This window comes from Microtus oregoni, unplaced genomic scaffold (genome assembly GCF_018167655.1).
Source record: "Microtus oregoni isolate MIOR12 unplaced genomic scaffold, Mior012 000006F_ref0000085, whole genome shotgun sequence".
Taxonomy (NCBI): Eukaryota; Metazoa; Chordata; class Mammalia; order Rodentia; family Cricetidae; genus Microtus; species Microtus oregoni.
Genome location: NW_024543065.1, coordinates 53,423,909 through 53,451,040, shown reverse-complemented (window position 1 = coordinate 53,451,040; position 27,132 = coordinate 53,423,909). Strand labels below are relative to the sequence as shown.

The following is a 27,132-nucleotide window of genomic DNA, read 5'->3' as shown; positions in this document are numbered from 1 at the left end:
GTCTGCTCCTCCCTGCCAGGCTAGCAGGTACCCAGCTCTGCTCTCTCTGAGCTGGCCACTGCTGCAGTGTGAGGCACAGAGGGAGCTGCCGGGGGTCAGCCCGGTGGGGGCAAGTTTGTGTTTCTGTGTGATCAATCTGAAGTAGCTGGAGAGAGCCACAGGCACAGGGAGACAAGAAGATCCCAAGACCCAGGGACCAACCCCTTACTCCCCCAGAGGTCAGGCGGGAGGCAGGATAGTAGGAAGTGGGCCTGGGGCATCAGGGTGAGTGGAGGGTGTTGAGAGTCTGCGACTGGTGAATCCCTCACTGGGCTAGAGTGAAGAGGACCAGAGAGAGGGGGAGGCAAGAAGGACGGTGGCTCTAGTTAGGGAGCCGGGCTGCCGGAAGGGAGAGAGTGGGGACTGAGGGCAGCTGGGTGGGCTGATTGCAGGCTAGAGCCTGGGAGGGGGGAGACCCGCAGCACCTGCTGGCTGACCCGGTTCTCTCTCGCTGTCCTGTCTGTCCCGGCTTCTGCAGGGCTCGCTCTGCCATGGACTGTAGCTGCGTCTCAGACCTTCTCTTCGCCCCGCCTGCCCTGCCTGCTCTCTGGACCCCTGGTAACTGTAACTGTCCTGTCCATCAGCCCTTACCCCTCCCAGGGGCTGCACCCCCTCCTGTATATTCCCTTTTCCTCATCTGTCTTATGTACCTGTGAACCTGTCTGTCTGGGTCTCCATCAGTCCCCTGACTACAAACCCTTTCTTGAGGAACTTGACCAGAAACTTCAGGGCCCTCTCTCTCCCTGCCACCTGCTTGCTGGGACACAAGGGTTGAGAGTCTTTTGGAGGATGGAATGAGGACCAAGGGAACTGAGATCTGGTATTTCTCTGCCATGTACACTTAGCCTGCACTTACTCAGGACCTACTGTGCTGAGGGCAGAGCCTACACCTCTAGGATAGGCACAAGGGGAAGGATTCAGCCTAAAGAGAGGATGCAAGAAGATGTGTGTGGTGCTCGGGGGAACAGGACCTGCTTGGGCATGCAGGGGTCACTAATAGGAGCGAGTCTTTGAGAACCAACCGTTTGGCTGGTTGCCGGGAATTTCACTGTGGCGTGTTTGCAGGCTTCCCACTTCAGTGTTCCTGAGGGGGTCACAGAGGTCAAGTGTCTCCAGGAGGCTGTCTTTGTGTGAACTTGTGCCTGCTCCACAGACTGGACCCCGGAGGCCACAGGAGCGACTCTGGGCTCGACATCTCGGGGTCATGCATGTATACATTTGGCATCTGCCGGCTCGTGTACTATGCCTCTGCCTTGGTGGGGAAAGGAGCTGTGCCTGTCTCTGGTAGTCTGGGGCATCCTCAGCAGGTAGCTGAGGTACATTTTGGAGTGTGTGGGTAGATGGCCCTGGGCCTGTATATCGGGATCTGGGCTTGGTTTTTGGGCTGTGTCTCTGTGTGCCTCCCACTGCTTGGTTCTGGGGATTGTCTGTGTCTGCTTTCTGTAGCAGGTCCCCTCTTCATTAGATCCCTTCTTGTCTTTTGGTTGTGCAAACATGTTTGTGACGCAGTGGCTTTCCCGAGGAAGGGTACTAGGAGTAAGGCTAGGCCAGTGTCCATCTAGATCATGGCATCTGAGGTGAGACTGACCCTGCTTAAAATCCCTCTCCCATAGGGAGTGGCCAAGAACTACCTGTCCTTCGGCAGCCTGGGTGGGACTCTGCTGCACCTTGCCTGCCTCTGGGACCTCAATCCAGAGAGGGCAAGGAACGTCCCCCTGGCTGCACAGCACTAGATCCAAGGACACAGGTCTCCCAGCTCAACACAGTCCCTCTCATACCCCGCTCTGCTCTGCAGTGGCTTCCCCAAGCCCACTCCCATTTCTCTTGCACTGCTCTCAGCTTGCTAGAGATCAGATTTAACCATGTGTTCACACCTGGGTCATGCCAACTCTCGCCAGGTAGGAGATGGAGGATGACATAGGAGTTGCTGTGGACACTGGGACCCAAAGCCTTCTAGATTGGGATGACCAGGGGTGGGCAAGATCTCTGCTTGCTCCTGGCTTCTAGGGGCATATGGATAGTAGATGCTCCTTCCAGGGTGAAGTAATGCCAAGTGGGCCATGGGAGTGCTGACATACACATGCCTGGATGTGGTCATGGGAAGGGAAGTTGTTCAGTTATTATTGTTACCCTGCATGTGTCCAGCTGTCTATCTGGGGGCTTTGGTGTCATTGCTTCATTGTCTATCATACCAGGTGTTAGCTGGGCTGTTGGGCTCATGTGTCTCTCTTTGTCATACACTTGTCAGGGGGTCCCAACAGAGGCCTTTAGTGAATAATGGTGATTGTTGCAATGGGTGCGCAATGCTGGGTTTGGGGTCCTTATATCTTAGGCAGCCTGTATCTATCTGGTGTTGGCCTTAGTGGCCCCAGGCAGGCCTGTGGCACATGGGTGAGACTGTGTCCTATGGGATAACATCGCAAGTGGCTGTGTGATCTGCTGTCACCATGGGAACCTATAGGTCTGTGCCTGCCTGCTCACACAACCTCACATTGGAAAGCTTGAAGATGGGCGCATGGATGTAGGAGGGGACACATTAAAGGGATATAGATACATACATGAATACAGGCTGGATGTGTGCTCCAATGGGGCCTCAAGGAATGGCCCAGTTGTGAGAGCTATCAGGACGCAGGAAATACCAAAGGTTTCCTAACAGTGTAGCAGCGTTAAGGGTGATCACTGTGAGGGTGTGCCCTCTTGGCACCCCCACAAGACAGCCATGGATGCAGGAAATATGTCCCCCCTCAATTCCATTCTCCCTTTCCTTGGCTGAACCTGGGGCAATTGCACAAGGCGTGTTAGGAGCACAAGCCTAGGGGCTCCTTCCAGCTGTTTAGGTAACTTAGGGAGCAGACTCAAGCAGGGGAGGTCTGAAGAGTGACTCACAGGCCCCTGGAGATGCTCCTCAGAGACTGAACATCTCAACTGCGCACCCTATCTCAGCTTTCTGGCCCTAAGGCTTCCCTGTCTTGTGTCTCTAGGGTTTGCCTTCCCAGACTGGGCCTACAAGCCGGAGTCATCCCCTGGCTCGAGGCAGATCCAGCTGTGGCACTTCATCCTGGAGCTGCTGCAGAAGGAGGAGTACCAGGGTGTCATAGCCTGGCAGGGGGACTACGGGGAATTTGTCATCAAGGACCCTGATGAGGTGGCCCGCCTATGGGGCATTCGCAAATGCAAGCCCCACATGAATTATGACAAGCTGAGCCGGGCCCTGCGGTGAGGAGGGGCTGTGGGCCAGGCTCCCATCATGCTCTCTTCTTCCTTCACTGTCCCTTCTGGTCCCCCTAAAAGGTGGGGGTGCTCTCTCTGTATCCTAGGACTGAATTTCATTGGATCCCAGTACTTGTGACTGGAGGTTGGGTGGGGGTGGCAACAAGAAGAACTTGAGCCCAGCTACTGGCTCACCCTCCCTTGCCCCTCCCCAGAACCCCATCCTCTCTCCCACAGTTACTACTACAACAAGCGCATTCTCCACAAGACCAAAGGGAAGAGGTTCACGTACAAATTCAACTTCAGCAAAGTTGTGCTTGTCAATTATCCGCTGCTGGACATGGCTGCTGCTGCTACTGGCTCCCCACTCTTGTTGACGCCTGGACCCTTTGGGGGGGCACCTGGGCCAGATGCTCCACCCCTGACCCCTGAGGTGAGTTTGGATACTGGCATCCTAGGGTTGGATCTTAGTGGGGTGTCCCCTACAACATGACTCTCCCCACAGAGGGCTAAGCAGTACCGCCTTCCCTACTTTCCTCTCTAGACCCTGCAGAACCTGTTCTCTACCCCACGCCTAGGAGAGCCAGGGGGCCGGACACCCCTATTTGCCCCAGAGACTGATAAACTACGTTTGGATGGTCCCTTCCCATTCCTGGGTTCTGGTAAGGGCCTGGGGTTAGGGGTGGGAATCTGCTCACATGGAAAGAGAGGACTGCAGGGGACAAGACAGAGGGATGCTCAGGCTGGGGTGTCTATGGAGTTTCTGTGTGGTTGCATGTGTTTAAAGGCCAGGGCAGGGGGTGACAATGTAGCTCAGAGCTTATACAAAGCCTCAGGTTACCACTGCTAAAGCAGCTGGGTGTGGCGCACACACCAGCAACCCAGAGGCTAGGGGCACCAGAACTGGAAGGTCAAGGTCAGTGTCAAGCTGGACTACACAGAACCCAGCATTCAGGAGGCTGAGGCAGGCAGATCACAAGCTGGAAGCCAACTTGGCTTACATAATTGGAACATCTCACAACACCCATCAAGGCAGAGACGCTGCTGCTGAGCAGCTTGCGAGGAAGCTGGCTACTTGGCAGGGTTTTGGGGGGAGGCAAGTTAAAGGAATAGGCAGAAGAATGGAGAGATGAAATGGAGGAGGGGGGAGAGCCTGAGTGGAAGTACACTGGGGAGGTCCACCCCGGTGCAAGCTGGTCCCCAGTGGGCCAGCCTGACTTGTTCCCTATGTCATCCCCCCAGGTGCCACCGGCTACTCCAAGCCCCCCGGCCTGTTGGGTCCTTACGGCCGCACCTTCCCTGAGTACCCCTGGAACTTTAACCCATACCTCACAGGCCCCTTCCCCAAGTTGCCCACCTCTCTCTACCCACCTCACTTCTACCCTAACCCTTTGGGTTCCCTGGGCCATTTGCCCTCTGCAGGAGCAGGGGGAGGTCCCATGGCTGCACCCCTGCTTGCTGCAACAGGGGAGGGCCTGGGCCCTGAGCGCCCCTCGGGGCTGGCAGTGGCCCCTCGTCTGGCACTGCCGGGGGCAGGAGGTCCAGAGGCCACACAAGGTGGGAAGGAGGACAGCGACTCTGAGCTGGAGATCACCGACGTCAGCGGCTGCAGCTCTGACAGTGAAGGCGATGAGGGTCTACCCGCGTCCCCCAAGACCAAGACAGGCAAAGGGGGGAGCGGCAGCTGAGTGGGTGCAGGGTGGATTCCGCTGGTGACCAGGGCAGTCTGCTCTGCCCTTAACACCAGCCCAAGACCCAGGACCAGCCCTTGGCACCTCCTGGCCATCTCCAAAACCTGAGTGGAGGTCACACCTTCTCCACAGAGTGGAAAGGGACATGATGGCCTCCAGTCTCCCCCAGGTTCCAATTTGAGGGGGAAAACCAACTGGCCCCACTCTCAAAGTGCAATATGGCGCCCAGCCTCCCCGACCTCCTATGTGCTGTGACCTGCGTGTTTGTGTGGCAGTGTCCCCAATCCAGTGCCGGCCCCCTCTTGAAATTCTCCCATACAGGTCCCCCTGGGGACAGGGAGCTCAGAGCAATAACCCCGCCTCCAACCCCCGCCCAGGAGGGGCCCCCTCCCCAGTGGCTCCCCTTGAAACCCCACAGCCACTTCCAGAGTTTACTACAACAATAAAAGAACAAGAGTGTGAGCTGTGGGCTACCTGGCTGGCATTTTGGATGATCATGGGGCTCCAAACTGGGAAGGGGGGGTGCACACCTCATATCCATTGTATGTGTGGAGTCACTGTTACAAGTGAATGGGGACAAGATGGTTAAGGTACAGGTGCTTGTTGTCAAGCCTGAGACCAGATGGAGGACGGAGAACCAACAGGTTGTCCTGACTTGGCACCCATGTGCGCCCCACCCACAATATACTAATTAAAAATGTAAGACAAGTGAATAAATAAATGGGCAGCTGGAAAGGAGCCAAGAGTCACGGAGGTGATGTGGGTCAGACCCAGACATGGGGCCCCATCGCTCTCACACACACAGACATCTCCTTAGATAATATATATTAAAAATAAACCTCCATTCAGGGTATAAAAACAGAGCAAAGGCACTTGGGGTGGGGGATGGAGGGGTAACCCCCCCATAGGCAATACTGAGATGGCCTGGAAAATGGGGATTATGGTGGTACTCTGGGGGTAAAGCCCTGAGCCCCTGAAGCGAAGGCAGGAGGGAGAAAGGCAGAGGCCAGTGTGGGAGGCAGGGACTCCAGCAGGTCCCCTATCAAGTGTGGCCAGTCTCCCTCTCCTCAAGGCCTCTGGGGTGTGAGACGCTGTGGCAGCCGAGGGGGGTGGGAGACCCTCACATCCTCTCTTCATGAAAGGCCTGAGGGGTACAAGAAGCAGACAAGGAGAGATGGAGGAAAGGGGTTGAGAAAGTAGTGGTAGGGAGGGATGGACTGAGGCAGATGGGACAGCAGGACAGGGTATCCTGCCTCCCTCCAGCCCCTCAGAACAGCGCCCTGGCCCCAGTTCCCGACTCACTTGTCTGAACAGAGCGCTCAGGTACAGCCAGGCTAGGTGACAAAGTTCCGCTAAGCTGAGACAGGAGGGGTCTCAGGCGACAAAATTCTTCCTCTAACTCCTGGAGAGGACCACAGATGAGGAATGCCTTTCCTTCCGCGGCCTGCCCCAAGTCCCCTGGTTCCAAGCATACCTCCAGCTGCTTGACAATCTCCTCTAGGCTGAGCAAGTTCTCCTGAATCTGTGCTAGACCTGGGGGACCACCACCAGGCACTCCATCCCCATCCTGGGGAGGCCCCAGTCCACCATCTTCCTTGGCAGGCAACAGGAGCTGTTTCAGGGACAGCACTGGCCAAGGCAAAGGGGGACAGGGTCATGAAGGCAGAGGGCTTGGGATTCTGGCTGTGTGCAGAGAACTGGAGATAAGGGTCAGCTGGGAACTGAGGGATGGAGGTAGATATTCAAAAGGGTTAGGATGGGGCAGGGGACCTGAGGTTGGAGAAACTGAACTCAGCATCCAGGGTGGGAGAGTAGCTGAAGAAGAAAAATCAATGTGGGCCACCCAGGATGCTGTGGGCAGGGCAGAGTTTCTTGATTCGTGGACAAAGAAATCTGAAAGACAGAGCCTTTCTCTAGTTCAAACTGAGGCACCGTTCGGCTAGGTCCTGGACCTGGAGGGTGCAGAGCTGGCCTACCTACCTTTCTGCAGGGCTGTGGCAGCAAGCTGGCCCTCTGGGCCTGGTCTGCAGAAGGGCAGGAGATCGCTGAGAATGCGCTCTGTCCGGGCTGGGGAGGCAGACAAAGAGGGAGGCTCAGATTCTGCCTGGTTTCCAGTGACCTCCCCCCGCCAGACCTTTGGACTTACCATCAGCTGGAGGCATCTCTCGGCCTCCAATGCCATTCTCCGAGCTGCTGAGCAGAGGTTCTCGGGTGCTAGGGAGGGAAGTGACAGATGACCAACCTTACATCCCGGTCCCCAGGGAGTGGCAGGGGTCGGGGGACAAATAGCTGGAGGAGGAGGCCTGAATAATAGGAGACAGAGGCCTAGAGACAGGAGGAGGCCATGATGGAGTCAGCACACACGTACATGTATACATGCTTATGCATGTGCGTGCACAGAGACAGGCTGGGGCACAAGTTCTGTAGATGCACAGGGACATGGTCTCCCATTCCCTGGTTTTCTAGCTCTCCTTACCTGCTAGGGCTGGGCCGGGGCTTGGGGCGGGAGGCAGGGGCAGGGACCTTTAGGGATCCGGCAGTCTCAGTGATAAGAGTACACCAGCTGGGGAGACAGGCCAAGACCAGAGGCATTCAGCACACCTGAACCCCATGCAGGACATACACCTTCACACCATCCCTGAGGACTCTCACTTCTTGCGCTCTGATGATGTCTGTGCCACCAGCTCATATATTTGGGCCTCCTGGTCCCAGGTAAAAATGACGTAGAAAGCTTTGTGATCTGCATAGGGAGGGGAGAGACAGGGCCTGGTGCTGAGGTCCCATATGGACCTCTCTTGGGGTACTGTCTACTACTTTTTCCTTATGCAATACAGTTCCCAGTCACTGTCCTGCTAATACCGAGGTCTTCCATGGCCCATCACACCAGGCTGGAGTGCTTAGGCAGCCTTGACCTGCAGAGACCCCTCCCCCAGCTCCACCCACCATCAGTGGCACCAGCACAACCAGCAATGCTTGCTAAACTCTCTGCCCGGGGTTCCACCTTATGTCCCAAGTACATGACAATGTTGTGAAAAATCTCCATGAGGCAGACCATGCTTCTCTGTAAATGTAGGCAGTTCCCTCTATTTTTATTTTTTAGTTTCTTTCTTCCTTTTCCGACACAAGGTTTCTCCGTGTATTCCTGGCTGTCCTGGAACTCACTCTATAGACCAGGCTGGCCTTGAACTCAGAAATCTGCCTTCTTCTGCCTCCTGAATGCTGAGATTAAAGCCGGCACCACCAAGCCCAGCTCTATTTTTAGTAGGTTGATTTCAAACTCAAGCCACCACGTTTGCCACTCTTACTTAGTCCCGCCCATTTCTGCCTCACGTGGTCCTTTCTCAGTCTCTGGCCCGTTCCACTCAGACAACCTGCCCCAGCTTACCAGTGGCCACCTCTCGGGTCATGGCAGAGGTGAGCCGGAGCACAGGCCGCAGCATGGTCTTGCCATCAGGCGTGGGTGTGAGCGTCCGGCTGTGTGATTTGAGCAGCAGCTTCTCATCCTGGCGCTGAAGCAGCAGGAGCAGGTCGTCCAGCAATAGCACGTGGACCTCTTTGGGTGAGGCACCAGGATCACACCTCACCTCTATGACCACCAACCCCACCCCTCCTTCTCCTGGCTGGAGGGAGCACTCACCTATAGCCTTGTCTCTGGTTACCCGCCATGTCAGTGGACCTTCATGGACCAACTTCTTCTTAGTGATGTCCAGGTTCTAAGGCAGGAAGGAGCCATGGTCAGTTAAGTGGCAGGAGGGGATACAGAAGGGAGAGGAAGGCAGCAAACAGAACAGCCAAAGACCAGGGAGTGATGTCAGGGGTCACCACAGTCAGCTAAGTGGCAGGAGGAGACAGGAAAAGGGAGGGCAAGGTAGAAGGCAGAACAGCGAAAGACCAGGGGGTGAAGTCCGGGTCACCGTGGACACACATCTGGGAAGGAGGTGGGGACAGAGGTTCCCTGGGTGCATTCTCAGCTGCACTATATGCAGGAACCTGTGGGCAGCAGGGCCAAGGTGAACTGAGGAGAGGCAAAGGCCACTGGGTTCACCTTGAACTCGCTCAGCATGGGGTCACTGCTCTGCCGCAGGTGAGTCAAGTCCAGGCGCCGCTGGTAATCCTTGAGTCTCTAGATTAGAGAAAGGAAGGGTTCCAGGGGGCTAAACCAGGCACAGGCACTGCCCTCAGTGATCCAAGGTGGGTGAGTAAGCAACGAAGCAAGGCCAACGTCCGAGGGACAAGCTGAGGTCCAGATGAGTCTCCCAGCAATCCCAAGAGGAAGAGACTAAGGGATAAATGACCCTTGGACACTGACGCCAAGGGAGCAAAAGCTATGTCTGATCTCTGAACAAGCTGAAAGCATGTCCCTCGCCATGCCCAGGCTCACCAGCAGATCCTCCATGTCACGAACGGCTTGGTTGACATGGTGCAGAATCTCCCGGCAGCAATCCGCTGCACGCTCCACTTTCTCCCGTTCCGCAGGCTCTTCTGCAGGCAAGGCCAGAGGTGTAAACCCCCACTGTGTCATGTCCTGGCTCAGTGTTCACAGTCAGAGGAAGGCCTGGGGTACCTGTGTTCTGCCCGATGCTCTGCAGCAGCAGTGGGTACTTGGTCAGCCGCTGCATCTCAGTGGGGATCATGTCCTTTAACTGCAGCCGTCTGCACCGAGGGCGGCTCTCAGCTTCCTGGGGAGCGAACAGCACTGAGGTGGCCCAGGGCCATGCCTTTCTCTCCTGAGACCCCAGAGTTCAGCTCTAGCCCTCCTCCCTCACATGCAGAATACCATGATGTTTGTGCAATGCATCTTGATCAAACCCGGGGCCCATGTCCCACCTCACCTGCACAAAGGCACAGAACCGAGGCTCCTTGCGCTGCTTGACTTTGAGCTGCTCTAAGGCGAATGACTGGCGACTGCAGAAGCGGGAGGAGATCTTCTGGAACCACGAGCCCTCAGCACCATCGAACTGCAGGGAGATTCAGGCAAGGGAAGGTCTCAGAGGGGGCTGTCAAAACAGTCTTCTATAGTCATGGAAGCTAAAGTGGGACAGGCCGGGGGCCCAGATGGCTGGGGGCTGTGGGGAGGACACTAAGAGGCAGTGTCTGGGGCCATGCAGGGGCACCCTCACCCGGGCCAGCAGCACATCGCCAATCTCCTCGATGAGGTAGCCGCTCTCTTGTCTCCGCTTCATCAAGCGATCGAGGAACAGGGCTGTGGGGGACACAGGACGTGCTTGGTTGACGCTTAGGAGACCGAAATACCTGCCTGGAGCTGCTGCTGGCTCAGGCTGCAGTCTGTGTCTGATTCTTGGGGCTGGTGAGCTGGCAGACACATGCGTGTGTGCACCTCTGGGGTGTGTGCTGTAGGGGTCAGAAGTGTATGATCCCTAGGAGTAGTCTGGCAGGTACTCAATGGAGGAGGCCCAGGAGAGGGAGCCGATGGAGGGTGTGGATCAGGAGGGATTGTGGCCGGCACTCACAGTGCACCTCAATGAGTTCATCCAAGCTGGGGAAGATGTTCTGCAGTTCCTCCAGAGGGAAGAAGCCCCCGTCTGCCATGGGCTGGTAGAAGAGGTCATGGAGCACCCGCAGCATGCGCACATGAGCTGCCTCGGTCACCAGCAGCTCTGTGGGCCCAAAACCAGCAAGTATTACTAGGGAGGACACAGACTGTAGGGGAAGGTTCGAAGGCAGGCTGGGAGAATGGGGAGGTTGCGGAAGGATCCTGAGAAGTTGCTGAGGTAAGAAAATACTCTGGATAGAGTCACTACTGCCTCATGTAGCCACTGAGGACAGACTACACACACATACAGACACACAGCTATCTACCTATTGACAGGGACTCTCATGTGGTACGGCTGGCCTGGAACTCAAGTACCGTCTACGTCAGCCTCCCAGGTGTTGGGAATACAGCATCACACAGTGATTCCTCTAATACAGGTTGGTAGCTTCAGGTCCAGGGGCAACCCCACTCCTCCACAACCAACCAGTCACTGGGTGAGTTTCAGGGGCACACAAGTCTGCTAAGACTAAATGCACTGTGATGATGATGATTGTGTGTGTGTGTGTGTGTGTGTGACAGTGTGTGCAAGAGAAGTGTGTTGGGAGAGACAGAGTGTGTATGTGTATGAGTGTAAGAGAAGAAAGTGTGTAAGAGACAGTGTGTGCAAGAGAAGCGAGAGTGTGTGTGAGAGAGAGTGTGTGTATGTGGTGTGTATATATGTGTGAGAGACAGACAGACAGAAGGTATGTGTGTGTGTGTGTTTCCTGAGGTCTGGTCTGGTCTTGCACTGGCTTTGCAGCTGAGGGTTACCCAGAAACCCTGGCCCTACTACCTCCAGCTCTCAAGTGCTCCAAGTGCAGCGTGCGTCCCCATCTCACTGCCCTGAACACTATTCCTGGTAAAGGGCAGCTGTGTAAGCTAATGGGGGGGGGGGGTGTCACTAGCCACATGCTGCTATTTCCACTGTGGCTACAAAATGTAAATGAAACACAGCACAGTCCTCGGCTGTGGCCACCACACTTTGAGAGCTCACAGCCAGGCCTAATGGTGCAGTCCTGTAGGCCCAGCTACTCAGGAGGCTGGGAGAAAAGCATCTTGAGTTCCAGGCCAGCCAACCTGGGCTACAGGGTGAGACCCTGTTTCATAAAACAAAAGCCAGAGCCAGGCCCGATGGCACCCAACTGTAATCCCAGCACTTAGGAGGCTGAGACAGGAGAATTAGGAGTTCAAGGACACCCTGAGCTGCTACACAGGAAGTTGGAAATCAGCCTGGTTTATATGAGACTCTAGCTGAGAGGCTGGAGTGATGGCTCAAAAGCTGAGCATACTGGCTCCTCTTGCAGACTTCTAGCCCTCACACGGCTGGGCTGCTCACAATCATCTGTAACTAAAGCCCCAGGGGACCCAGGGACACCAGGCACCCACAGGTAGACAAAATACCCATACAGATAAAAATAAGCAAATTAAGTCAAATACAAATGAAAAAGTTGAAAAGGGTTGGGCATGGTGGCACACCCCTTTAATCCAGCATTCAGGAAGCAGCTGGATCTCTGAGTTCAAGGCTCTACAGAGCTAACTCCAGGACAGCCAGAGCTACACAGAGAATCCCTATCTCAAAGAAACAAAACCAGAAACAAATAAACTGAAACCGAAATGCCTAAGAGGAGCAGAGGGGGAATAGCTTCATATTGTTTTCTGGCTCCTTTTTCCTTTTTTCTTTCTTTCTTTCTTTCTTTTTTTTTTTTTTTTTTTTTTGTTTTTTTGTTTTAAGAGACAGAATCTCTTGATGTAGTCCTGGAACTTGCTATGTAGTCTCATCTAGTCTGGAGCTTACAGAGATCTGCCTGGTACTGCCTCCCAAGGGCTAAGATTGAAGTGAATATCCTTATTTAAAAAAATTACATTTACACATACATACACAGTATGTGTGTGCAAACGCATGCATATTCATGTACATACCATGGCACCCATGTAGAGGTCAGAGGACAACCTGTGGAGATGGCTCTCTCCCATCATGTGGATGGGACCTGGCTCCTTTTACCCACTAAGCCACCTCGTGGACCCTGGCCTTGAACCTCTGACTGTCTTTCTCGCTGGCCTCCTGACCCTCCCCAGGCCATCCCCAGGGATGACAGTGGTTGTGCCTGGCTCCTGACATCAGCACTGCTGCACCGTCTTTGGAAGCATGGCTCTGCCAGTGGCCCTGGCTTTTCTGCGTCTCTTCTGCAGCTGTGCATCCAGCTGTCCTCTGCCTCAGCCAGCATGGCATCCCTGCTGCTGCAGGACTCAGGGTGGAACTCACCGCTGATGACCTCTTGCCGCTTCACTTGGCTTTTGGGCAGGCTGAGCAGGGTGTCTGGGGGCACAAGTTCCCTCCAGCCGGGAGGTTCCTCTGGTTCCAGTTCCAGGCCTGACCGTCCTGGCTCCCCATCATCTCCAGGCTCAGGGCTGTGGACAGAAGCCTTGTTAGGCCCCAGCCTTAAGCACCCCAGGGAGCTCTTGCTCCTTAGTTACAACCCCTCAGTGTCCTCGACATTTGATGCCCCTAGGTGACTCATGACACAAACCAATCAATCCCCAGATCTCTAGACAGCAGTGTCCCACCTCCCAACCCTTCAGTGGCCTGTACTGTCCATAACTGGCCCTCAGCAACCCAAGTCAATGGCTAGCTACTTCCTTGAGAGTCTACCATCAACCCACCGCCTCCCAACTACCTAGGCTTCCTCAGTTAATGAGGGGGAAGTGACGTACGTGGCTCGTCGGGTAGGGCCAAGCACGGCCGTGGCGGAGCCGGGGTCCATGTCCACGTCGCTCCGGGAGCGGCCCCCACCCCGGCCCTTAGCCCCGAGGCTGCCCCGGGAAGGCCGGCGGCGGTCACTCACCCGCAGGCTCTCTGAGCGCCCCAGACGCCCTGATAGCCTGGACCCCGAGGCCAAGGACAGAGTCAGGCAGAGGCCAGGGCAGAAACAAGAAGAGACCAGGACAGGGACAGGACAGACCAGGACAGGGACAGGACAGACCAGGACACAGACAGGGACAGGTAAGACCAGGACAGGGACAGGGGAGACCAGGACAGAGACAGGGGAGACCAGGACAGGGACAGGGGAGACCAGGACAGGGACAGGACAGACCAGGACACAGACATGGACAGGGGAGACCAGGACACAGACAGGGACAGGGGAGACCAGGACACAGACAGGGACAGGACAGACCAGGACACAGAGAGGGGAGACCAGGACAGACAGGGACAGGGGAGACCAGGACACAGACAGGGACAGGGGAGACCAGGACAGACAGGGACAGGGGAGACCAGGACAGAGACAGGGGGCAGGGGAGACCAGGACAGACAGGGACAGGGGAGACCAGGACAGGGATGAAACAAGCAACAGAAGAGAGAAGAGAGTCAGAAGTCGTGGGACTTGGGGAAGTATCCAGGAGTGGGAGTGGCCAGGAAGGGTAATAAAACTTGATGGGGCAGGGGATGGAAACCAACTGTGGCCCACAGGACTGACCCCCTCCCTTCCCTAAGGTGGAGGTGGGGAAGAGGGACAAGGAGAAAGGAGTTCCATACTTAGCTCAATCGGGAAGGTGACGTACCTACCCACCTCTCCCCTCACAGGGGGTGAAGGGGAGGAGGTGGCCATGGGTAGGGGGAGGGGCTGGGAGAGATGGGGGAGGGCTGGTCCTCCCCCCACCCAGGGCCCAGGCACCCACCTCTTCCACCTTCTGGGGAGAGAGGGCACAAGGTCAGAGGTGGACCAGGTGTGCCCCAACCCAACTCCCTAGCCCCACCAAGGGGTCCCCAAAGCAGCAGCACAAGGACGGGCAGGGGGCAGAGCCTGCCCCCCAACTGTGAGGGGGACAAGGCCCCCAGAACACAGCATGGAGCACAAAGGGGCAAGGGACACCAGGAGCAGGGCCATGAGGGAGGCAGAGCTTATTGAGAAGACGGGGAGGATGGAGAATGAACAGGTGAGAGAAGATGGAGGGGGAGAGGAGGGGAAGAAAACCTGGCCAGAGGGAAGGCCACAAGAGAAGGGGAAGGAGAAGAGAAAGAGGAGAGAAAGAATGAGAGAGAGGGAGAGAGAGAGAAGCTAAAGAGAAAGAGAAAATAAAGAAAAAGAAAGAGAAAATAAAAAGAGAAAGAGAAAATAAAGAAAAAGAGAAAGAAAATAAAGAAAAAGAGAAAGGGGAGAGCAACATAGAACAAGGGAGAAGGAGAAGGGGAAAAGAAGGGAGGAGAAAGCAAAGATGGAAGGAAGGCCCAGAGATAGGCAGATGAGGGGCCAGCAGGCGCAAACTGCAGCAGCAATCTCAGGCACACGCCCTGGTCCCACTATGCTGCCCCTTCTCTGCCCAGGCCCTCCCAGCACCACAGGTGGATACCTCTCTGTCTCTGCATTCTCTTCGGTGCTCTCTGGGGCTGCCAGGGGTTCCAGGCTTGTAGGGCCTTGTGGGAGTATGTCCCCCAGTTCCTGGGGGGTATCCCCACCTATGGGTAGAGGAGAAACAGCTGGCTGGAAGGCCTCTGATGCGTGGCGAGGTCTACCCTGACTGTGCACTGGGACAGCCCTTCCCAGGAGACAGTCTGATTGCAGGGCCTGGAGGGATAAGGTTCAATGGCACAGCACTTGGCTAGGACCCACCAGTGAGGGTTAGGGCTGCGGCTCAGGGGCAGAAGGCTTGCCTAGCAGGAGTAAGGGAAAAGTTTCAATCCCCAGTGCTGAAAACCCCCAAAACAACAAAACAAGAAACCTAGTTCGGGGTGAGGAGACACATGCTGGGACAGAAGTCAGAACCCAAGAAGAAAGCTGTGGAAAGGGTAAACTGAGGTAGGGGGAAATCACTACTCCTGACCAGGAACTGGAAAAAGATGCTACAAACAAAGGAGAGATTCCTAATGGAGACAGTGGCTTCCATCTGAGTGAGGGCTGAGGGGCTGGTGCCATTCCTGTCCCGACTCTGAAATGCTCACCAGGTTCCCGGTGGTCGGAGCTGTCCACAGACAGAGGGTGCAGAGAGACTCCTGGGTTGTCCTGCCCAGGAGTCCCAACAGTCCTGTCCCGGGAAGGCATACCCAGGCCTCCCTTCCGGTCTGTAGGGCCTGGCTTCTCACCTGGGGAGACAGCAAGGAAGAAGGGGAAATTAAAAAAAAAATAGAGGCTTCAAGTTCCTTCTGCTACCATACCCCAGGGGAACCAAGACACTGTGTTCTTAGCCTTCTTAGTAACAGGAGATCCTCCTTTCCTGCTCAAGGTTCAGGGACTCCCTACAAACAATCTTCTCCCTCAGACACAGAGGTCCAGCCCCAGCCTCCTCCCTCAGACACAGGGTTCCAGCACCAGCCCTCCTCCTACAGACCCAGGGATCCAGCCCCAGCCCTCCTCCCTCAGACACAGGGGTCCAGCACCAGCCCTCCTCCCACAGACCCAGGGATCCAGCCTCAGACCTCCTCCCTCAGACCTACCGATCCAGCCCCAGCCCTCCTCCCTCAGACCCAGGGTTCCAGACCCAGCCCTCCTCCCTCAGACCCAGGGGTACAGGCCCAAACCTCCTCCCTCAGATCTACGATGGATACCCTAGCTACGAGTCCATTACCATCAACCTCGACCTTTAGATGTCGAAAATCTGGAGCTGAAACAAAAGAATGGGACAGTGAGCTGGAATGGCTTGGACAAACAGAACATGCAAGGCTTAGGCTAGCCCTCTTACCAGGTGGTTCTCCCCGGTTCCAACGAGCAGGGTCTAGGATACTGCTCAGCCCTTTCTTTGACTTGGGGGGTTCATCTGACCGCCGATTACCCATCACCTGTGGGAAGAGAAGGAAAGGGAAGGCTAACATTTCCAAAATGATACAAAGCAGAAAAGGACTCCAGGTGTTCAGTCTCTAGGCTTCCCCAGGGGCAACTCAAAGAGGAGAGGGCCAGACTTGACCTCAGCACCTTTTTCCGGAAGAAGTTCCTCCCTGACTTCTTGTCCCCACTCTTGGTCCGAACTCCAAGGTGGCGCATGTACAGGCTGATGGCAGTGACCACAGCGGCACTGAGGGCGAGACAGTGAGGTGAGGCCCCAGTTACAGACAGACAGGAGCACACTAGTCCTCAGAGACAAAGACACAGTCCCCCACAACCCCTTAGCCACTTCCTGTGGTTAGAGGAAAGGGGTGGCTCCCAAAGCCAGGAGCAAGGGTGGTGCTCCAGGGAGCACAGCTCCCCACAGCCCAGACCATCCACCATTCTCTTCCAACACTCTCCAGGGCCATCACCTCTTTTCTTCATCTGTAGAGATGGTATGTCTGCAAAGAGAAGAAACTTACAATAAAACCATGAAGCCTGGCTTCCTTGTGCACCAGGGCACACTTCCAGGCTGCTATCTCTTTAATAAACAGGGTGAGGAGAAGAAGGGAAGTGGATTAGGAGGGCTTGGAAGGTCCAGTCCAGAGGACAAGTGCTAGGTCGGAACATGTGACCATGGACAAGACCCAGTTCAATAGAACCCCAAAGTTCTATGAGTTAGGCTATTCTTGTGGTACGAGAATAGAAACACTAAGGCTGACAGCGAGGGAGACGCAGGCGGGGCGGGACTCCACGGCCACTCACTGCATCTCTTCCAGGTGGGAGAGTAGCCGCTCTGCGACGTGCCGCTCCCGGGCCTCGTAGTTGCTGCGGTCTTTCCCGATCCATGGTTCCAGCAGGCTCAGCTCCTGTTCCCAGGGCGTCATGCCCATGAGACGCTTGGAGCGGAAGTCCTCCAGCTGGCGGCTCACGGCTGCCTGCTGGCTCTGCACCACTTCTTGCATGAACCGCCTCTGGACATCCTCAGAGATGAGGTCAGGCCGCGTGCGGTCTACAGATATGTATGCAAGGGCTGGTGTTCATGTTCAAGGGGGCCTGGCTCCCACCTTGGATCAGTGTTCCCACCCGCCCACGGATTCCAATGTTTCCCTGGGCTGCCACCACCAAGAACAAATGCAGGAATCATGGCTTCCAACCCAAGACTCTCCTGGGAGGCAAATCTCTACCAGAGATCCTCCTTAGCCCCAGACCCCTCCTCTCCTTACCAAGTTCAAAAGCGACGTTGGGAGGAACTGGCACCCGCAGAACCTGCTCAGAGGAGACAGGAGTGAGTGGCAGGAGATACACCTCAGGAGGCCTTGGTGGGAAGGGTCTGAGGGATGACACTGGGGAGGGCCAGGGTTGGCAGTCACCTCCACAGGTGGACACTGGGAGGTGCACTGTAACTCCCCAGAGCTAAAAAGGAGTAAGGGATGGGTGGCAGAAGGTGCCTCTTACCGCAGTCTTCTCCAGGAAGCTGTGATAGAAGTCGAGGAAGGCCTTCTTGGCTTCTTTGGGGCCCAGTGAGCTCAGCATGTCCGCATGCAGGCAGCAGAGCTGGGGACAGACGGAGTGTGACTCTTTCCTGGCCCCACTAATCACATGCCCCCTTTGGAGAGCCTAAGTGGTTTTCTGACCACTGGATGTCTGTGGGGTCTAAACATGACCCCCCCCCCCCCCGTGAAGTACACCCTAACTTCTCTACCCCAAACGCCAACTCCACAGCGTCGCTTTTCCTTTGCAATTCTTACTAGCCAGCTAGTCTGAGAATCTGGTGTACCCAGAGGCCATTCTGAGCCCTTCATACACATTCAAGAACCTACCCCATCAGAGACTATCACTATCACACTTTGCAGGGAACACTGAACCAGGGACAGTGGTGCACGACTATAATCCTATCACTTTCCAGGTAGAAGCAGGAGGATCGGGAGTGTAAGGTCATCCTTGAGCACACAGTGAGTGTGAGGCCAGGCTAGGCTACAGACTCTGCTGCCTCTAAAAAGCTGTGGGAAAATGGGAGTTCAAGCTGAGAGTCTTGGCACAGGCCTGCAATCCCAGCCTGGAGAGTTCAGGAAGGAAGACCAGGAGTTCAAGGTCTCTGTCTCAAAAAATAAACCACCACAAGGAGAGAAAACCACCTCAAACTACAAGGTAAAGCCAGCATCACCGGCACACCCCAATGTTCTGGAAACAGAAGCAGGAGGACCACTGTGGGTTCAAAGCCAGCCTGGGCTTGAGCAAACCAAAGGAGGGACTACAAGAGGGTTCGGAAGGGAAAGCACAGGCACCATGGGCATCATGAGCACCCAAGTCTGCAGCTCCAGCTCCCATTAAAACTAAGCCTGGCAGCCTGTGCCTGGAGCTCACGGCTCGGTCAGATGAGCTCCCTGATCATGAGACCCTTGTCTTAAAAATAATGTAGCAAGGGCTGGAGAGATGGCTCAGTGGTTAAGAGCACTGGCTGCTCTTCCAGAGGTCCTGAGTTCAATTCCCAGCAACCACATGGTGGCTCACAACCATCTGAGATCTGGTGCCCTCCTCTGGCATGCGGGCATGCATGGAGGCAGAATGTTGTATATATAATAAATAAATCTTTTTTTAAAAAAAACAATAATGTAGCAAGCCAGGCGGTGGTGGCGCATGCCTTTAATCCCAGCCCTTGGAAGGTAGAGGCAGGAGGATCTCTGTGAGTTTGAGGTCAGCCTGACCAAGTTCCAGGACAGAGAAACCCTGTCTTGGAAAAACAAAATAACAACAAAACGCAAAACAAACAAATAAATAAAAATTAAGTATACAATTTAAAAAACGGAAAGAATACAAAGTAGAGAAAGGAAAGACACCCAGCATTGACCACTGGCCTCCACACATGACACATACATGTACCACATGAGCATATACATATATCACATAATACATTAAAATGTTAAAACAAAAATAATGAGGGTTGGGATATAGCTCAGTGGCAGAGTACTTGCCTAGCATGGCTAAGGCCTGGGTTAAGTACTTAATAACAATAAAGATATAGGCCTGCTCAATGTCCCATGGCAAAGTTGGATTCAAAGGCAGGCAGCTTGTCTCTGTCTAGAAATACTGTGAGCAAGTCTGGTTGGGTGCAGAGTGGGTTCCGATTCCTGTGTGCTCAGACCAGGTGCAGTGAGGTTGCCTGTGTGCCAGCCTTGGAGGGCGACCCTGGAAATGCAGGACTCTGCCGGTCCTGGCTCCCATAGCTGCTGCCTGGCAGGTGACGTGTGCTTGAGGACTCACTCCAGTGCAGGCAGAACTTTTTATATTTATTGGTTTCAACAGATCAATGTCTATTCTCATCCCCATCCCCAAAATATGGTGGGGTGCAGAAGCTGCATAAAGACAACGCTCACAAAGCCAGAAGCCATCTGGGTCACCTCGGTTTCCACATCAGTAGAACAGAGCAGTTAGCATGCTTTTCTGAAGGATGTAGGTGGGAAGATTGCATCAGTTTCTCAATTTTCTAAAGCGTGGCATCAGGACAACTAGCCCAGCCTTGCAGTTCATGTCTTTTTTCTTGAGTCAAGGTCTCATGTAGCCTAGTAGACTTGCTATGTAGCTAAGGATGACCTTGAACTTTTTTTTTTTTTAATAATTTATTTTATTTCATGTACATTGGGGTGAGGGTGTCAGAGCCCCTGGAACTGGAGTTGTAGACAGTTGTGAGCCACCACATGACTGCTGGGAATTGAACCCAGGTCCTCTGGAAGAGCAGCCTGTGCTGTCTCTCCAGACCAACCTTAAACTCTTGATCCTTCTCCCTTCTCTTGTTGAGAGCTGGGGTTACAGGCCCAGGTCACTATGTTTGTTATGTGATGCTGAGGCTCAAACCCAGGGCTTTGTGCCTCCTAGCCATGTATTCTACCAACTGAGCTACATCCAGCACGCCCTTCTCTCTTCACCTGTGGGTGTCCCAGCCCTTCATTTCTTTTAGTCTCTTAGTTTTCTGGGGGAGTCAAGGTATATCTTCATGTAGTGCAGTGTCCTGGGTCACCTCCTGGCAAGTGGCTTGTGCTGGGTGCTACTGAGTCTTCTTAGGAAAGGATCTAACCTCTCCCACCCACTCCCACCAGTGCTGTAGCTTCTTGCTAAATCAGGGGGCTGAAGTTTTCTACTCTATAGGTGTTTCTGGACCACATGGCTCTATATCTGCATCTCCCAGTATCTTCTGCCTAGCCCTGAGAGTTTCTTCTATTTGAAGCCAGGTCTTGCCTCAGTTGATCATGAACGTATGGCAGTCCTCCTGCCTCAGTTTTCCACATGCTAGGATCACAGGTGTCAGGCTAAGCTCAGGAAGTTTCTAGGTTAGCAACCACATGGGGTTTGCCTAGGTATCTGAACAACGTCTGTGGTGCCCTCCAGGTCTGAATTGGCTAATGGCACCAAATCCTGAATGCCTGACTAGTGACACTAGCTGAGAAAGCCTTGTTGGGTGCCCCTCCGAGTCCCCCTGGGTAAGCGGCAGGGTTACCAATCGCAGATGCTGTTACAGGCCTGGAAGAGGACTGAACATGGTTTCTGCCAGGATGTTGGGTTCCAATGACTCCTAGTGTATGTACTTAGGCCTTGGTTCACTGCTTTCTGAGGCTCACAGGGGCATCTGCAAGCCTGGTACAGATCACATGCCGACTTTCTCCATCTTGTCTGCGGTCCTATTTCTCAAACTCGTGCTGTGTTCTGGATTTTCCGGAGTCTCTTGGCTGATCCTCACTGGTCTAGTCAGCTCTCTGAAAGTCTAATCTGCTCAACCTCATTCCTCCTCTGTCCCCCATACTCCTTCCTGCATCCTTACCAGGGGTCCTGGCTCAAACTGCAGGGCCACATGCTGCAGGAGGGCCATGAGATGGGCCGGGCGTCGCTTTACCTGCTCCAGGCTCTGGAACTGGCTGTTTTGATCTTCTGAGTTCTGGAGGGTGGAGACAAGGGAGCTGAGTGCCACAGGGAAAGAAGAGGCCTCTCTGGCTTGCCCTACCCAGTCCCTGGCACTTCTCAATGGCTCCAAGACAGGGAAGATCTTGGGAAGCGTGGGTGGATATGTCTACGCTACAACCCTGACAGTAAGGGCAGGTAGCTGGGAAGAAGAGATGGGAGTCATACTGGGGGGTTAGTGATAAGTTGGGGCTAAAGGAGTAAGGGTAGGAGTTGGGAGATGACAGAATGACAGGCGAGAGTGAACACCTCAAAGGATGGAGGACTTTCCCACCCTATCCTGCTCACCGCCTCCAGCTCATTCTCAAAGTCTTCATCCTCAGCTCCGATGATACTGACGGGCATCACGCCAGGCCGGGGAGGCCCTGGGGCCTGCAAGGAGAGACAGGACTTCAATCCCCAGGGCTCCCCACCTCACAGAGCACCAGAGTCCCCTCACCTTAGATCAGCTCTCCTCCTGGCACTGCACTCACCGCCCCTCCGGCAGCAGCGACTTCTCCCATCTCCCGGACTCCTCCACAGGGCTGTGAGAGGAGGAGGAGCAGCGGTTAGGGGGCTGGCGGGAGGAAGTGCCTGAGGCTGGGCAGTTACTCACTGATTCCTGGCCCAGGTGCGGAAGGTGAGTAAACAGCCCCCCCCCCCCCCCCCAGCCGCCTCAGCTCAATGGAGCCTCTGTGTGGCCACAAAGAGCCCTTCACAGGCCAGTTGAGGCGGGGAAACCGAGGGCAGAGAGCTGGGGGGGGGGGGCGGGTGCTAGAGCCCAGACCATGGGTCCATGGGTGGGCGGGGCGGCTGTGGGTAAAAGCCACCAATTTGGGTCACGAAAGAAGGAAGAACCAGCGACCAAGGGGGCTGGCTAGTCCCTAAAGGGGCAGGACTTTGAAACAAGCAAAATTAATGTAAAGGTCCTTAAGGAGAGTGTAGGAAAAGTAAGGCGGGGCGGGGCGGGGGGGGGGAGGCTATCCTCTGATCTGTGGCAGGCCTGAGCCAGGATATTGCCTCTGAACCCACCAGCCCCATTTCCTGTGACAGGAAGTGACAACGGTGAACCCCCAACCTCCAACACCCTCTACGCAAGAAAACAAAACTGAGCCCTTTTCTGTAAGGCCCTTGAGCTCTTTGAGCACAGCGGTTCCCAGCTTTCACAGCTATTGTCCCCGAGAAAAGATGGGAGGTGGGTGCCTTCCCCTTCAATCCAATGTGGTAGTGGCTCCCTGGAGTCCCTGTCTCCACCTCTCCTCCCGGACCTGTCCCCTCCTTCCCATTTCTGCCTGCCCCTCCTCTGGCTCCCTATGTCTCCTCCCTCATCCCAGTACAGCTGTTCTTCCATGGCTGGTGTCGGTCCAGCTCCAGCCCCACACTGTGGTGTCTCATCTTTCTCCATCCCTTGTCTGCCCCATCTCGGTTTGTCTTTCCCATCTTCTCCCTGGGTCCTTCCAGCAGGATCTTCTAGGCCCTAACTGGTCTGACTAGTGCTGTGTGGATCGGTGTCAGGGAAGGAACTGTGGAAAGAGGGGTGGGGTGGACGAGTGGGGGGTGGGTCCCCACACCCCAAGCTATTTATAACTCTGGCTGCCTGAGACCCGCCCTTCTCCCTCTTCCAGGAGCCTCCTCCCTAGCACTCAATAAGCCATAGCTGTGATTCTGGTTTCTGAACAGTGATGCTTCCTGGAGCGCCCAGGAGTAATCCTTGGGGGTTCGCCCAAGCAGGCATCATTTGTATCCGTTCTCAGAAACTGTATCTGCCCACGTTAAAAGCTTGGCTAATTTCAAGATTTGAACATTGTTGAGTGTTTAATAAATAAACTTGCAAACCAAGATAGCAAAGTATTAGTAATTATTATGAGAGCTAAACTCACCAGGCATTTAAGTTGTTCAGGCATATACTGGTTATTTATTTATTTATTTCTGAGACAGGGTTCCCCTGTAGCTTTGGAGCCTGTCCTGGAACTCGCTCTGTAGACCAGGCTGGCCTTGAACTCACAGAGCTCCACCTGCCTGTCTCCAGAGTGCTGAGATTAAAAGTGTGCACCACCACTGCCTGGCATTCCAGGCATGTATTAACTCAGTTTTGTTTTCTTTCCTTCAAGACGGGGGATCTCACTCTGAAGACTGGTCAGACTTGAGGCCATCCTCCTGTCTTGGTCTCTCAGTTTCTGGTATTATAGGTACGAAGCACCATGTCCAGCTCTATCAGTTCCATTACCTCCCCAACTACAAGCGTCCCATGCTATGCTCACCCCTCTGAGAAACTGTGATGGCTTCAAAGACCATCCACGTCAGCCAGACCTTCTAGGCCAGAAGCAATGAGCACAGACCTGGAACTCCCACACTTAGCAGTAAATATCTTCAACTGAGAGATCCCAAAGGGCCAAGGAGGGTTTTAGTGTACAGCTCAATGACAATGCTTGTTTGGCATCTAAGAAGCCTTTAGTTCTACCTCCAGAAGCACCAAACAGAGTAACCAAATCAACCAAACCCATTTCTCTTAGACCTATACTCATCTTCTCTCTTTCTTCCTTCCTTTTCTTTTCTTTTTCCCTTCCTTCCTTTCTTTTCTGAGACAAGAGTTTCTCTGTGTAACAAGCCTTAAACTCAGAGACCCGCCTGTCTCTGCCTCCCCAGTGCTGGGATCAAAGATGTGTGCCACCATGTGTCTTTCAAATGACCCCTTACCATCTCATGCTTAAGTCTTTATTAACTCATCTCCCCCAAAAAAGAGGCCAAGGAAGGCACACAGTTTGAACAAACGTCCACTGCTAGACCTGATTCCCACACAGCTACCACGTGCTATCTCCGTGTTCCTCATCACAATAGCATGGACTAGCTGACTTCCGAGGTTTCTCAGTGGGTTACAGACACAGCAGTGCTGGCACACACACACACCTCGGTTCCACGCAGGGCTCAGGCTCTGTCGACAGGTGCTCATGCGTTTAATCTCACTGACCCAATGAGGCCAGCATTATTTTTATTTATCTGGCTCACTATTCTTCTTATTGCCATTTTACAGAGGTGGAAATTGAAGCATGGCATTCTTATAAGCGGAAGAGTCAGCATTTAGATTCAGGCGGTCTGGCTTCACATTTTAAACATTTAGCACACTATACAACTTGTTTTGTTTTGTTTTTCTGAGACAGGGTTTCTCTGTGTAGCTTTGGAGCCTATCCTGGAACTCACTCTGTAGACCAGGCTGGTCTCGAATGCACAGAGATCCACCTGCCTCCGCCTCCCCAGTGCTGGGATTAAAGGTGTGTGCCACCATCTCCTGGCTACACTGTACTGCTTCGAGGCACCCCCCCCCCCCAAACACAAACACATCAACCTTAGGACGCTAAAATCTGCATCAATGCTCTGAGACACAGCAGGTCTAATGGTGCCTGGGGAAGTCACGGGGCTGCTGTGGTCTCAGCAGTCACCCGGGATGGACCCAGCAGCTCCAGAAGCCTGGGCTTGGAGAGGGTGGGTTTGAAATTTAGGAGACAGGTAAAGCCGGAAAAAATGAGACAACTGACAAAGTCTCCTTTGTCCGGCAGATGGAGCACTTTGCACTTAGGGCTGGGAGGGGGGGGGCAAGGGCAGGTTTAGGTTTATGCAGTGGGGGTCTGGAGAAGTAAGAACATAAGGGCGCCTGGGTTTTAAGAGCTCAGGGTCCCCAAGTCTTTCGATTGGATTGTTCAGGTCTCCAAGAACCTCTAGGAAAAACCTAAACGAGGCCTCTGGAATGTATAAGACCCAAGAATCTATTTGATAGAGTGGGCCTCAGGAAACCAGATACATGATTTTAAAGGTTTATGGGACCTCGATAGGGGTGTGTGCTGAGTTTTGTAGGGCCCTGATTTGATCTAGGAGAAGCCCGTGTTTATTAAAAGTCGGGTTTCCGTGAAAGGCTTCCTGAAACCTGGAAGGTATGTAAGATCTTATAACCTATGTAACGTGGCGGTCTTCACGAGCCCTAAATCTTACACCGGACGTGGCTAATTTACACGGGCGCTCAGTACTACAGCGATTGTGACAGTATGGACGGCAGGGAAGACGTGCAGGGTCAGGTTTGATAGCAGCCAAGGCTGCGGATCTCACCTGTCGGATGGGATGAGAAGCGACTGCAGCCTCCGGAACCGAAGCCTCCGCGCCTGAGCTCAAGGTTCCCCCACCCGCGCCACAGAGTCGCTCTAGCCGAGCCAGAGGCCACCTTTGAGTCCAGCTCCACTCCTCCCTCTGGCCGCTCTAGCCCGCCTCCTGCCACTCTCCGGCCTCTGCAACTCTACTCCTCCTGCCGGCCGCTCTATCTCTCCACGGCGCCACGCTGGCCCGATAGAGCCACTCTGGCCCGTCTTGGAGGGCCCGCGTTTCCGTATCTCGACTGCCCCTGTCACTCTCCCGGGCCCCACCCCCTTTGCGGGAGTGGTGGATGGTTCCAGCGCCTGGTTAACGCTCAATCTCGGATCTCCAAGTTGCTCAGGTGTGAGGTCTTCCCACCTTGTCTACCTCCCCATTTCGGACCTGCTAATTTCCCAACTCTGTATACCCGCTCCCTCTGTCACCCCTGTCAAATCCTCCCGCTGTACTTGGGAAGCAAAGCAAAACAAAACAAAAACACCCATGAGCTTGAGTATATCTTTCCTCCCTCCCGACAGATTAACCTGCAAAAAGCAATGGCTTCCCTTTAGGACCCAGTCTTCCCATCTGTTCAGTGCGGATGTTTCCGGCTCTCTCCTCTACAACCATCTCCCAGAGTATATAATTAATAACCCAGAAAAAAAAAAAGCTTTCTGAGACGTTTTCAACGATCCGTAACTCTCAGCTTCATAATGGCCCGCAGAGACACTGTTTATTTTAGGTACCTCTAATTAAGCATCCATGATCTCTACGACGAGGAGGTCCGACTCCTCGAACCTCAGATTCTCAACTGGTAAATGGGTGTTATCATTCTGAGCTGCGCTAACAGTGGGTAATCTGGGTCCCAAACTATTTCATCTCTCTCTCTGCTGTGCACTCGGCAAATGCCCCCCACCCCTTCTCTCTCTTTTTGGTATTGTTTTTCTTTCTGAGGCAGGGTCACGTTAGGTTGCCCAGGCTGGCCTCGAACTCAGGGCAATCTTCCTGCCTCTGTTTCCCAAGTTCTGGGATGACAGGCGAGCGCCACCACGCCGGGTTTTCTCTTTGCTCTCTTTGACAGATGAGAAAATAGGCCCGAGGAAGGGAGGCTTGCAGGCTCACTGCCCCCCACCTTCGAGGCCCTTGGCGCCGGGTCCCCTCCCTGCTCCTCCCTATTTCTCCCCCGGCTGCCGAGGGGGAGGAGGCCGGGCGGGGCCAGGGATGATGTACCTGGTGTCCGCGCGGGGAGGTGACCAGCGGGGCGCCCGAGGTCGGGCTCGGCGATCCCGGGCCCGGCGTCCCGGCTCCGGCTTCCTGGCTCCTGCGGGCAGGAAGTCGGGGCGTTTTTCCGGAGCCCCCGCCCGCCGCCCCTCCCCGCTTCCTGCCGGCGCCCCGTGCCCGCCCGGCACCTCGGCTTCCTTCCCCTTCTCACTCGCTCGCCCAGCTCCTCCTTTCCCCGCGGGTGCGGCCCCACCCGGCCCCGCCCGGCTCCCCTTCTTCGCCTTTGTCCTCCTCTGCTATCTTCTGCCCTGCTGCTGCCCAGCTCCTGCTCTGGCCCTTCCTCTTCTCATTCTCATCTTAGTTTGTGACAAGAACTTACTGGGTAGCCCTGGCTGGCCTTGAACTCGTTCCGTAAACCACAGAGTTCCTCCTGTCTCTGCCTCCGGATCGTAGAGGTTAAAGTTAAAGGCGTGCGCCACCACGTCAAAGCTCCACTCTCTTTGAGCCCCACACTCTCGACCCAGCACTTTCCCCGGAAGCTATCTTCCTCCCCGGCCTCTGCTTCTTCACCCCACTACAGCCTTTCTGCTCCTTT

The 27,132-nt window shown here is 54.6% G+C and overlaps 2 protein-coding genes across 10 annotated transcripts; one reads left to right on the top strand and one right to left on the bottom strand.

Annotated features, from left to right (window-relative positions):
* Positions 1 to 517: 517 nt before the first annotated feature.
* On the top strand, positions 518 to 5,231 carry Erfl (ETS repressor factor like). Its single transcript, XM_041654891.1, has 5 exons — positions 518 to 597; positions 3,021 to 3,255; positions 3,487 to 3,682; positions 3,794 to 3,911; positions 4,492 to 5,231. Exons 1-5 carry the CDS (start codon positions 531 to 533, stop codon positions 4,935 to 4,937), a joined length of 1,062 nt encoding a protein of 353 aa, XP_041510825.1. The 5' UTR covers positions 518 to 530; the 3' UTR covers positions 4,938 to 5,231.
* A 522-nt stretch (positions 5,232 to 5,753) lies between these two features.
* Arhgef1 (Rho guanine nucleotide exchange factor 1) lies at positions 5,754 to 26,637 on the bottom strand. 9 transcript variants are annotated; one of them, XM_041654853.1, is made up of 32 exons: positions 26,547 to 26,637; positions 21,695 to 21,745; positions 21,510 to 21,593; positions 21,085 to 21,198; positions 17,727 to 17,825; positions 17,495 to 17,537; positions 17,034 to 17,280; positions 16,700 to 16,729; positions 16,377 to 16,476; positions 16,147 to 16,243; positions 16,033 to 16,068; positions 15,410 to 15,550; positions 14,821 to 14,926; positions 14,149 to 14,160; positions 13,186 to 13,353; positions 12,737 to 12,882; positions 10,412 to 10,558; positions 10,061 to 10,143; positions 9,773 to 9,898; positions 9,505 to 9,619; positions 9,322 to 9,422; positions 8,986 to 9,063; positions 8,578 to 8,653; positions 8,326 to 8,493; positions 7,593 to 7,680; positions 7,417 to 7,503; positions 7,087 to 7,154; positions 6,921 to 7,007; positions 6,732 to 6,833; positions 6,415 to 6,569; positions 6,243 to 6,342; positions 5,754 to 6,084 (listed from the first exon to the last, which is right to left on the bottom strand). In XM_041654853.1, the coding sequence occupies exons 2-32, from the start codon at positions 21,722 to 21,724 to the stop codon at positions 6,074 to 6,076; spliced, it is 3,045 nt and encodes a 1,014-aa protein (XP_041510787.1). In that variant the 5' UTR covers positions 21,725 to 21,745; positions 26,547 to 26,637; the 3' UTR covers positions 5,754 to 6,073. The 9 variants fall into 9 exon arrangements, with proteins under 9 accessions (XP_041510787.1, XP_041510788.1, XP_041510793.1 ...); XM_041654854.1 differs by lacking the exon at positions 26,547 to 26,637 and adding an exon at positions 25,299 to 25,486; XM_041654859.1 differs by lacking the exon at positions 6,732 to 6,833.
* Between the last annotated feature and the right edge of the window lie 495 nt (positions 26,638 to 27,132).

Excerpts from the sequence above, each read along its gene's own strand:
- Erfl (XM_041654891.1), top strand. The coding sequence starts at position 531 with ATGGACTGTAGCTGCGTCTCAGACCTTCTCTTCGCCCCGCCTGCCCTG. Across the intron at positions 598-3,020 it reads GCCTGCTCTCTGGACCCCTG|GGTTTGCCTTCCCAGACTGG; the intron begins GTAACTGTAACT and ends TTGTGTCTCTAG. Across the intron at positions 3,683-3,793 it reads CTCCACCCCTGACCCCTGAG|ACCCTGCAGAACCTGTTCTC; the intron begins GTGAGTTTGGAT and ends TTTCCTCTCTAG.
- Arhgef1 (XM_041654853.1), bottom strand. The coding sequence starts at position 21,724 with ATGGGAGAAGTCGCTGCTGCCGGAGGGGCG. Across the intron at positions 9,423-9,504 it reads GAGCATCGGGCAGAACACAG|AAGAGCCTGCGGAACGGGAG; the intron begins GTACCCCAGGCC and ends CCTTGCCTGCAG. Across the intron at positions 6,343-6,414 it reads AGATTGTCAAGCAGCTGGAG|GAGTTAGAGGAAGAATTTTG; the intron begins GTATGCTTGGAA and ends GGTCCTCTCCAG.